The sequence below is a fragment of the Pteropus alecto genome, unplaced genomic scaffold, assembly GCF_000325575.1.
Source record: "Pteropus alecto unplaced genomic scaffold, ASM32557v1 scaffold186, whole genome shotgun sequence".
NCBI lineage: Eukaryota > Metazoa > Chordata > Mammalia > Chiroptera > Pteropodidae > Pteropus > Pteropus alecto.
In genome coordinates, this window is record NW_006439190.1 from 1455211 (window position 1) to 1467767 (window position 12557).

The 12557-nt window shown below is 34.8% G+C and overlaps 1 protein-coding gene across 1 annotated transcript in view; it reads right to left on the minus strand.

Annotated features, from left to right (window-relative positions):
* EIF5B (eukaryotic translation initiation factor 5B) overlaps nucleotides 1–12557 on the minus strand; it is a 72184-nt gene that overhangs the window by 44459 nt on the left and 15168 nt on the right. The window contains exons 2-4 of the mRNA XM_006916181.3: nucleotides 2307–2432; nucleotides 2122–2206; nucleotides 799–1468 (exon numbers count right to left, since the gene is read on the minus strand). Of these exons, the coding sequence (XP_006916243.1) occupies nucleotides 799–1468; nucleotides 2122–2206; nucleotides 2307–2432 (881 nt within the window). The remainder of the gene's footprint in view (nucleotides 1–798; nucleotides 1469–2121; nucleotides 2207–2306; nucleotides 2433–12557) is intronic.

Below are 12557 nucleotides of genomic sequence, written 5' to 3' on the forward strand. Positions count from 1 at the left end.
CCTGGTGTCTCAATTCCTGCCTCAATTCTGCAGCTAGTTTTGCTTCTGTAAGACAGGGATGATATGAATGATGCCTACCTAAGGGAATATTAGAAGGATAAACTATAGAAATATAGTTATATTCTAAGAATTCTACAGCATTATGTTAAAAAACTAAAGATTACAAAGCTACTTTCATGGTGTTTCTCCTCAAATATTCCAGATCATAAGCTAAGTGGTTAAAAAAGCTATGCCAATTTTTCCATTAACAGTTTTCCAGTCTAAAGAAAACTATGTGAATCAATTGGTCTTTAAATGTTTTCATTCCGACTAAAGAGAACATTTAGCAAGAAAGTTTATTTTTCAAATATCAGTTCTGGTACAAAAGAGTAGCTCAGTTAACTGCTTAAAAGATGTTAACTTATTTTAGCATGTTTTCACTTTTCTATTTCATAGATCAAATGGGGTTTTTAAAAACAGCAAAGATTTGGAATATTACCTGACATTGAGTTATTAAAAGAATAAATTTTTCATTAGGCAACTTCCACTCTATCAACAACAAAAAAATTGTTTTGTGAAGGAAATTCTATAAAAATCCTACTCTGCACAAACCACTTGAAAGACATTTTAAACTACATAAAATGTTTAACAATAAACCTCAATTCAAAGAGTACTTAGATGAGATTTTCTAAAGGCTCTCTTACAACCAAGCACCTTTACAACCAAGGACAGACAAGAAAATCACTCTGGGGCATAATAATCAAAACTTAAGACTAGATATGAACCTTCCTGCCCTCTCCTGGACAGTTAGTTACCAACCTTCTGTGGCTGTGGGCGCCTCCCCTTTCTCATCAGAGGCAGGGGGTACTCCAGTATCAACAGCCACTCTAGATTTTACAGCGTCCTCTTCAGATTTCCTCTGAGGTTCTTTTTGTTTACTCTGATCCTTTTTACCAGTTTCTAACTCTTCTTTCTCTTTCAGCTTTCGCAGTTTTGCCTTTTCTTCATCTCGCTTTTTCTTCTCACGCTCTTTCTTTTCTGCCTTCTTTTGGGCCACTGTCTTTATTTTGAAGGAAGAGTCTTCATCTTCATTCCCACTCTCCACATTAGGACCTGGTTTGTTTTTTTGACTTTTTTTCTGTCCTTTTCTAGACTGCAAAATTTCGTCTGCTTCATCACCACTTTCTCCTGAAGAATCTACTCTGGAACGCTCTTTAATTCTCGTACTGTTATCCTCATCTTCTTCTGACCCATCCCACTTTTTATTTGATTTTTGAGCTTTCCCTTTAGCTTTTTTAGAAAGTTTATTAAAATCATCATCATCACTCCCAGAGTACATTTCTGCTTTTGGTTTTGCAGTCTTTTTTGATTTTGAATCTTTATCCTCCAATTCTTCACTATCATCATCAAAACTCTGTTTTTTGCCTTTCTGTCCTTTCTTTTTTTTATCTTGTTTTGAGGTGGGTTCTTCTTCATTATTTTCTGTTGGCTAAAAAATTTCCACTGTTAGAAATATTAAGAGTTATATTTTATTTTTTTAAATAATTGAGAGTCTTCAGTGATGTACTTCATTAAGTACATATAGAAAAATTCTCAAAATAATTTCAAAACAAGGTCCTTTTTATAAGGACATAAAACTCAACCAAGTACCAGAAGCCAGTCTAGGCCTCTGACACATCTCACATTCACTGTGAATGTCAGAATCTAGGTGCTTAGAAGCCACCACTAATCACAGTCTACATTTACTACCTTCTCCAAATGGCACACAAAGCCCAAGGAGGAAATAGAAAGAAGAAAAAATATCTATCACTTTCCCATTACTTCGAGGCTTCTCCAAAATCAAAGGATGAAAAAGATATAATATAGAAAAATGGAGGTGGAGAAACGTTACATCTCCAAATGTACCACCAATTTTATGAACAGGCAACATATCCCCAGGTATCTTTAGATTCTCATATAAAGGATATAAACCTATCTGTGAAAGGTTTTAAAAGACATTCTTTCCTAAAAATTGCTTTCCCCCTTTGGCATCAGAATTTACAGAACCTTCTAACAGATATACATTACTCAAAGGTTTCTGAACGCAGCCCCTAAAGCCGGCGCCGGGACACGGGACACGCGGTCGAGGAGCAGCCCACTCACCTTCACTGTGGCAGTGTCTCTATCAGCTTTGATGCCCTGAGCTTCCCAAGACAATTCTTCTAGTTCTTTCAGGATATCGTCTTCACTAGAAAAGATTAAAGTATATTTTGAGGTCTTGAACTGGCTTAGTAAGTGAATCCAGGACCAAAGTTAATAAAAAGCAAATATATTTGAAATATACTTACTCAAAGTCTTGTCTTTTTTTCTCCTTTTTTTTCTTCCCCTTGGACTTCTGAGGCTCCTGTTCTTTGGCAGCACCAGCTCCTTCTATTTCTGCAGCCAAGGCATCAAGATCAATGTCATCCTTGGCACTTAAAAGAAAACAAAGAAGACCTAAGTATTACTCGAGAGCAAAACAATCAAGTATCTTCCCCTACAGAGTTCTTTTGTTTTGTTTTGTTTTGTTTTAAATCATTTTAGCCTTTTTCATGCATTAGCAACCCACTGAGGAAAATCATGTGGCAAGTTCTGTCATGACAACTTATCGGCCTTGCTGCATTTGCTTCAATCAAGTCTTTGAGTTACATTCAAATTGTAAAGAGCCATAATGAAGCATTTCAGGTAAGTAAGAAAGGAAAATTAACTTTGGTTGATACCAAATTTTGCGTGTGTGTCTGGAGCTATTTATACAATGAAGAGAACTTAAGAGAGAAAACAAGTCTTATTACTTGATTTTCAATGGCAACACCTAAATCTTTGGACACCTATGCATTTTTACTCGGAACATGGAAATTTTAGAGCTGGAAGGAACTTTAGAGATGATCTAGTCTAATATTTCATTTTGGAAAAACTAAGATGCACCAAGTTTGAATGCCCTGACCACACATCCAAATCAAAATGAATTAGGAACGCTTCACTAACTAAAACACATAAAACACCCCAAAATCCAGAATGAAACCTGCTCATAACCTTTTACATTCCTGGTTTCATTTCCGGCTCCATCCCACAATGTCCTCACCAACCAATATTACTTGAAGTAAACCCAACTAAGTTCCAGTTAAAACTTACGGAACACCAAGAGGTCAGTCTGTCTGAGATGTACAGTGCAAAAAATAGATGGATCCAAATAAATGACACAGTGAAAAAACCAAGACCTCATGCAATATGGCGCCACTGATGGGCACCCTGTTACAAAGAGGTTTCATTTCAGTAAAGAGAATTTCTAAAAAGAATAACTTTTAACTATATGATAAATATAATTTTAAGATTCTATTACAAGACACTGAGGATACAGGGTTCACTCTCAAGGAGCTTAGAAGAGAAAGACGGCAAACCAGTAAACCAGGAACTGCAAAATGCTAAGTGCCATAAAGAAATTTAATGCTTTTATAAATTTTTGGCCAGAGTTGAAACATGTTCCTTTTTATCCTATAGTGTAGAGAGTGTATCTGAGGAGGACCATAGAACATTGAACTGTTGCACCAGTGGTGACTTCCTAAAACGCTAAATCCAGAATGAGAAAGTCAGATGCTCCCTAGCAGAAAAGCCTGGAACCGAGTTCTGGAGGAGGAGCAGAAGTTAGTCAGGCCACAGGGGGATCACCTATCAGACATGAAGAGCAAAAAAACCTAAAGGCAAACAAATGCGTAGTTCCTCAAGAGGACCCATAAAAGGGCACTTGAACCAACTAAGAAGTTTGTTGTACATTATGGATTTCTTGACCCCGCCCAAGATCTAGAACACCAGAAACTGGGGTGGGAATTAGTGTATTTTTAACTCTTTCCAGGTGACTGTGGGTCAGATTTGAACAGTTATTTTTTAATGAACGAAGAAACTGAGGACAGAGAATTTCCCCAGGATCACACAAGGCAGAGATGGGATTTGAACCCAGAAAGTCTGCTGTCATAGTTAGAGCTCTTAACCCCACTGACATAATCAAATCTGCATCTTAGAAAGCTACCTCTAGTATGACTGGCAGGGCAGAATTCCAACTAGTTAGGAAACAGGAAGACCAGTTAGGAAGCTTCCACTGTTAGCTGTGATAGAAATGACGCACACCTGATTTAGCAGTGGCAATATAAAAATGTGAATCCAATAAACATTAAGGGAATCAATCAGCAACACTTAAGTGACCAACTGGTTATGTATAGAGAAGCAAAGAATCAAAGACGATTCTCAGGTCTCACCAGGTAATGGAAAACTAAGTCAGGCCTAGCATCAACCAACAGTATCTCCAAAAGCATCCCATATTTCATACCACTGCAGCTTCTGAGAGCAAGGTGAGAGGGGAAGATGGTTAATGACTGATAAGCTTGGCATGTTATTTTCAAAAATCTGCCAGCCCTCACCCAAACCATATTCATCTCATTAAAATAGCTTGTGACTGGCTCTATTTCCAGAGTATTTATTAACAAATATCTCTAGAATAAAATGATATGTAGAACTACATTTGTACATTGTTCACTCTGAAAGCCTTCTTCCGGCTAGTAATAAAAGATTAACAGTTTTTGAGTGCTTATCGTATATCAGGTATTGTGTTCACCAACCATTAGAAATACTGTATGTCATTTATTCCTCATAATTCTATGAAGTTAAGCTTAAAGATGATAAACAATTTACAGAAAGTAGCATACCAGGAACTTAAGCCCAAATCAGACACCAGAATTGTGCTACCTTCTTAGAAAATGGGAAATAATTAAGTTTCTGAAAACTATTTATTAGAAAAATGCAAACACAGCTACAAAATGTATCAATGATATAACGACAACATTCTTAACTGCTATGGTTTCTAAAGTGCCCCTTCTCTGTGTGAACTTCCTGCCACAGACTCAGGAGGATGTCCCAAAAAGTCAACCATACTACAATGACAAGACATGAAAATGACATGCTTATAACATTAGTAATTTAATTTGAAACTTGGAACTACATTTACCTTTACCTACATTTTCAGCACTAACTTCTATACTTACCCACCATAAACTATATCCTTCAGATTTCAGTAAACTAGTCAAATCTAAAATTCATTCATATTGATAATGAAAGCTTAAAATCTTTAAAGAATCTAAAACAATATTTTTCTGTAGGTGTACCTTCTTGAAGATCACTTTTTCCTTTATCAAAACTAAAAGATTTACATAACTATTTCCTATTATAGCCTCTAATCCTTTATTCTAAACTTAATACAGACTTACAGAAATAAAAGGCAATTTTCTATTGTATTCAACTCAGTGTTTTCATAAGCCACATTTATCCATCAAGATAGAATAATGTTACAACGGCCTTCAAAAATGAAGCTATTAAATAAACTGTATTGTACTGTGTAGCTCTTAAGAAACAGCCAAACTACTTCTTCAAGTGGCTTTACCATTTAATATTCATACCAGCAATGCACAGAGATATGTTTTTTTCCATATCCCAGCCAGTATGTGGTATTATGGCTACCTCTCCTTTAAGTTTTTCTAATAGACATGCAGTGACATCTCATCATAGTCTTTATTTGCACTTCCTTAAAGGCTAATGAATTTTTTTCGTATGCTTATTTGCCATTCATATATACTACTCAGTGAAATGTCTCCTATCTTTTGCCCATTTTCTAACTAGATTGGTTTTCTTTTAGAGTTTTGAGAACTCTTTATGTTCTATATATGAGTCACTGGTCAACTATGTGGTGTGTACATATATTTTCTTCCAGTCTGTAGCCTGTCTTTTCATCTAACAGGGTTTTTATGAGAGCAAAAACTGTGAATTTTCATGGGTATCATTTATCGGGTTTTTCTCTACGAATGCTTTTGGTGTCATGACTAAGAACTTCTCACATGCTCTAGGTCCTGAAGGCTTTTACCTATGTTGTCTTCTATAAGTTGTATACTTTAATGTTTTATACTTAAATCTATGATCCACTTTTTTTGTCTATGGGAACTCAGCTGCTCCAGCAATATTTTAGCCTCTCCATCCTTACACTGAACTGCTTTTGTACCTTTGTCGAAACTCAGCTGGACTTGTGTAGGCTATTTCTCTATTCTGTCCTACTAATCTGCGTGTCTTTCCCTCTGGCACTACCACAGTCATGATTAATATCGCTATATAATAAGTCTCGAAATCAGGTGGACTCATTCCTTTTCCTTTATTCATTATCAGAGTTGTTTTATCTATTCTTAAATTCTCTGACTTCAAATAATTTAAAAATAATTGTGTATACATCTACAAAAAAAATTTCCTGAAATTTTAATAGAAATTATGTTAACTGTGTATGAATTTGAAGAGAATTGATATCTTTAGAGTCTTCCAGTCCTTTAACACAGTACATTTCTCCATTTATTTAGATCTTTGATTTCTTTCATCAGCGTTTTCACAAAACTGCAATTTTTTAATTGGTAGTATTTCAGTTTCTACATGCTCATTACTAATACACAGAAATGTGAATGAATTTGTTGATTTGGTACACTGTAACTTTACTGAACTCATTTATTAATTCTAAGACTGTTATAATAGATTCTTTGAGATTTTCTAGATATATTGTGTCATTTGCATATAAGAACATTTTATTTGTTCTTTTGTGATCCATATGTCTTTTCTTTCATTGCATTAGCTAGAACTTGAATGTTATGTTGAACAGCAGTGGTAAAAAAGAACATCCTTGCCTTGTTCCTAATTTCAGAGGAAAGCATTGTTTTTCACTTCTAAATATGTTAGCTATACATGTTTTGGTAGATATTCCTTGTCAAGGTGAAGAACTTTCCCTCTATTCCTAGTTTTCTGCATTTCTATTATGAACGAGTGATGAATTTTGTCAAAGGCTTTCTGCATCAATAGGTGTAATCATGTAATTTTTCCTCTTTAATCTTTAATATGATGGATTACATTAATTTCTGAATATTGAACCACTCTTGCAACCCGACTTCACTCCATTTGGCCACGATGTATTTCTTTTTACATAATGCTAAGATGTATTGGTACTCAATTCTACTGACTAATATTTTATGAGCAACCTTTGCTATCTATACTCATGAGGATATTAGTTTGTAGTTTTTGTATCCTTAACTGGCTTCGGTATCAGAGTTAACATTCATTTCATAAAAAGATTAGGAAGTGTCTCTTCTTCTATTATCTGGAAATGATTAATATAGCATTGGTGTTAATTCTTTAAACACCTGGTAGAAATCTCCAGTAAAACCATCAGAGTCTGAAGACTTTTTTTTTCAGGATATTTTAAACTATGAATTCAATTTCCTTAATAAGTACAAGGCTATTCGAATTGTCTATCTCACCTTGGTGAGTTTTGATAGTCTGTACTTGAGAAATTAGACCATTTCAACTAAGTTATCAAATGTATATGTATAGAGTTGTTCACAGTATCTTTTTATCCTTTCAATGTTCACAGTTTATCTTTTTATCCTATAATGAATGATATCTCCTATTGCATCCCTGAAAAAGCCTGTATCTAGTAAATAAGAGTCACTAATAACCTTCCAAAAAAGAAAAAAGAAAACACTAGGCCCAGATAATTTTACTGGTGAATTATAGCAAAAATTTAAGAAATGAAACCAATTCTCTGCAATCTCTAGAAAGAGAAGCAGAATCTTCCTAACTCATTCTATGAGGCCAGGACTATCCTGCTGACAAAACCAAAAACAGTATAAGAAAACCTACAAACATCTCTCATGAACACACGTAAAAATCCTCAACAAAACATTGGAAAACTGAATCCAACAATGTATAAAATGAAGTAACACCATGATCAAATGAGATTAATTCCAGATGTGCAAGGTTTGAATACAGGAAATACTTTGAACTATTTGCCAACAAATTAGATAAGTTAGATGAAATGGACAAATTCCTAGAAAAACAAACTGCTAAAAATGATTCAAGAAGATACAGAAAATCCGAATACACCCATAACAAGTAAAGTGACTGAGTTATTAATTTAAAAATTTCCCATGAAGAAAGACCCAGGGCCAGGTAGCTTCACTGGTGAATTCTAGGAAACATTTAAAAATTTAACATCAATCCTGCACAAACTCTTCCCAAAAAGGGAGCAGGAGGGGGCGGGGGGGAAGGGACGAGACTGAGGCCAATATTATCCATATAACAAAACTAGACAAAGACATCACAAGTACAGATGTATATTTGTATGTATATGCAAATATTCTCAGCAAAATACTATCAAACCAAATTCAGCCACATATAATAAAGATGATACCCATAACCAAGTGGAATTTATTCCCGGAATGCAAGGTTGGGTTCAAAAAGCAATGTTATCAACCACAACAACCAGCTAAAAAAAAAAAAAAAATCGTACGATCATATCAACTGACACAGAAAATGCATTTTACAAAATCCAACACCTATTCATATAAAAACACTCAGCAAACAAGAACTAGAGATCAAGATTTAAACATACAGAAATATGTTCCATGGTCATGAATCGGAAGACTTAATATTGTTAATTCTTCCTACCTTGATCAACAGATTCAGTGCATTTCCAATCAAAACAACAGTAACCCATTTGGTAGATATCAACAAAGTGATGCTACAGTTTAAATGGAAAAGCAATATGAAGAACACCACAATATGAAGAACAAATCAGAACACTCATTACCCTATTTCAAGATTTACCATAAAGCTAATATCAAGACAGTGGAGTACTGGTAAAAGAATAGACAAGTAAATCAATGCAACAGACCAGCTCAGAAACAGATCCAAACAAGTGCTGTTATCTGTTCTACAACAAAGGTGCAGAGGCAGTTCCATGGAGAAAAGATAATCTTTTCACCATGTGGATCTAGAAGGACTGGTTGTCCATATGCAAAAAAAAACCCCAAAACCAAAAAAAATCCAAGATGCAAAATTTGTTGGCCTTGGATTTAGCGATGAGGTTTCAGATTTTAAAAAATAAAATTAAAAAATCAGAACCCATAAAAAATGGTCATTTAGACTATTAAAATTAAAAATTTCTTCTCTGAAGATACTGATCACACACACACACACACACACACACACAGAGGAGAAAATATTTGTCAAACACTTCTGGCTGAATCCAAAATATAGGAAAAAAAAATCTTAAAACCCAACAATAAGAATACAATTAAAATATGGGTAAAGATTTTAACAGTCACTTACAAAAAAATGTTCAACTTAGGAAAAATGTCACAAGGGAAATGCAAATGAAAACAGGAGATAGCACTACACATCTATCAAAATGGCTAAAATCCAAGAAACTGACAACATTAATTGCTGGTAAGAATGCAAAATGGCTGATCCTAGGCCTGGGGCAGGACATGTACAGGATAAATCTGGAGCATCTTGTAATGCCACAAAGGAAGGAAGTGATGAACCCCTTTCCGCCTACACACACAGACACACACACACACACAGCGATGTAGGAGCTAACTAAAAGAGCTCTCAAAGGCCAATGGGAGTAACAAATTAATGCAATTAGAGCAACAAATTAACATACCATTACATTATAAACCAAGGTATAAAATATTATCCACAAATCCATTATGATAAATGATTGAATAAACGATGATGAGACAAATCTCTCATGCAGAAGAATTCTAAATAGTGGAGTGCAGACACTCCACTCTCCATAATTTCCCACCTCTGGACTGTACGGTGATTTCTTCCCAAAAAGTACTGCGTGGAAAAGGGAAAAAAGAGTAACTCTATAGTGTAGAAGCCTGACAAATACTACCTCACCTCGGTGACCAAGGTCAAGATCAGTGATATGAATCAGAAACGATCATAGATAGGAAGAGTCCAAAGAGAAAAGGCTACTAAAGGTAATGTGGTAACTACACTGTATGGGATCAGATATAGGACAGAAGGTAGAAACTAAGGATATCTATATAATTTATGCAAGCTAGTTAACATCAACATTGCTTCCTTAATTGTAACAAATGTTCTATACTAAAATATTAATAGGGAAAACGGAGGTGTGAGATATATGAGGATGCTGTACTCTCTTCACAATTTTTCTGTAAATTTAAACTTCTAAAAAAGTTTATTTTAAAAACCTGAGAAGAAAAATCCCACCATATCATTTACAATCACTCCAAAGAAAATATTTTTGTATAAATCTAACAAAACGTGTATAGGACTTATATGCTGAATATTACAAATTGCTGATGACAAAAATCCCAAACAACTTAAATAAGATAGAGAGAGATACCATTTCCATGGACTAGAAGATTCAACATAGTAAAGACATCAATTTCCCCCAAAATGACATTCAGGTTTAAGGCAATTCCAATCAAAATCCCAGCAAGATTTCTGGGACATAGCCAGTATAGACAAGAATTCTCTAAAATTTAAATGGAAAGTCTAAAGAAGTAGAATAGCTAAAACAATTTGAAAAAAAAAAAAAAAAGAAGAAGAAGAATAGGAAAAATTACTTTACCAGATTTCAAGACTAAACAGGTAGGTACAACCAAGGTCATGCAGTACTGGCTGAGGGACAGACACAAAGACCAACAGTAAAGAGAAGAGAATCTCAAAACAGCCCCCACAGAAATACAGCCAACTGGGTTCTGAATTGCAAAAAAAGCAATTCAAGGAAGGAAAGATGGTCTTTTCAACAAATGATGCTGAAGTAAATGGACATCAATACATACAAAAAAAATTAATTTCAACTGCACTATTATACAAAAACGAACTCAAGATACATGAGATCTAAGTGAAAAACAAAGCATAAACCTTTCAACAAAAAAGTAGAAAATCTTACGGATCAACAATAAGCAAAGCAAAAAACTGGACTTTATCAAATTAAAAACTTTTTCTGTGCAAAGACCATAGGAAAAAACAAGCTACAGAATGAGAGAAAATATTTGCAAACCGTGTAAATAAAAAGGACTAGTATCTAGAATATATAAAGAACTCTCAACACTCAACAGTAAAAATCCAAAGAATCCTCAGAAAATGGACAAAAGGCATGAAAAGACATTGCACTGAAGAGCACTTACAGATGGCAAACAAGGATGCTCCACTTCATCAGCCATTTGGAAAATGCAACTTAAAATCACAATGGCTATCACTACTCACCAATCAGAGGACCTCCCCCCTGAAAGTGATAATAACCAATGTTGGTGAGGATGTAGAGAATCTGGATCATCTATACATTGCTGGTGGAAACAGCCAATCTGGAAAATAGTCTATCATTTTCTTGTAAAACTAAAAATGTACTTACCATTTGACCCAGCAATTGCATTCTTGCACATTGATCCCTAAGTAATGAAAATGTATCTCATGCAGAAACTTGTACACAAATGTTTGTAGTGGCTTCATTTGCAGTAGCCAAAAACTAGAAACAACCCACATGGCCTTTAATGGGTCATTCCTTGGACTACTACTCAGATAAAATGGAATGAACTATCAGTACATGCAACAACTTGGGTGGATCTCAAGAGAATTAGGCTGAGTGGAAAGAAGCCAACCCCCAAAGGTGACATATGTAAAGAAATGAGAAATGTAGACCAGATTCACGGTTACCAGGGGTTAAGAACAAGCAGGGGAAAAGAGGTGCACAGGGAAGAGATGGATATGGTTACCAATGACAACATGAGAGATCCTTGCAGTGAAGTTCTGTATTTTGACTATGGTAGTGAATATACAAAGCTAGATGTGACAATACTGTATTGGCACTAAACATGAACACACACACATGCATTTGCCAGTACTTGTGAAACTGGCTAAATTTGAATGTGATCAGTGAATTCTAACAATGTCATTACCCAGGTTGGGATACTGCATAGTTTGGCAAGATATTACCACTGGGGGAAATGGGTAAAGGCACAAAAATCTGTGTTATTTATTACAACTACTTGTGGATCTATAATTATCTTAAAAGTTTAATTAAAAAAAAAAATTGTTAAAATAAAAAGGCAAGCCATAGACTGAGAAAAAATTTTGCAATACTTATATCTGATGAAGGAGTTGTCTATAATATACAGTGAACTCCTATAATCTAATGTTTTAAAACACAATTTTTTAAAAGGGCAAACAGTTTGAATGCTTAACCAAATGAGATAAAAAAGAATGGCAAATAAATACATGACAAGATGGTCAATATCTCAAAGAAATGTAAATTAAAACCACAATGAAACACCACCAGAATGATGCAAATTAAGGACTGATAACACTAAGTGCTGTGAGAGGATGTGGAGCAACAGGAACACATCCCTAGAGGAAATGCAAAAATGGCACAGCCACTTTGGGAGACAGTTTGGCAGTTTCTTAAAGTTAAACATACACTTACCATATGACCCAGCAATCCCACTCCTAGGTATTTACCTAAGAGAAATGAAAACATATGTCCACACAAAGACTTGTACTCAAATGTTTATAGCAGCTTTATTCATAATCACAAGAAGCTGGAAACAACCCAAATGCCCATCTACCAGATAATTTATAAACAAATTGTCATCTATCCACACAATAGGATACTACTAAATGATAAAAAAGAATTAATATTACACACACCAACATGGATGAATCTCAAA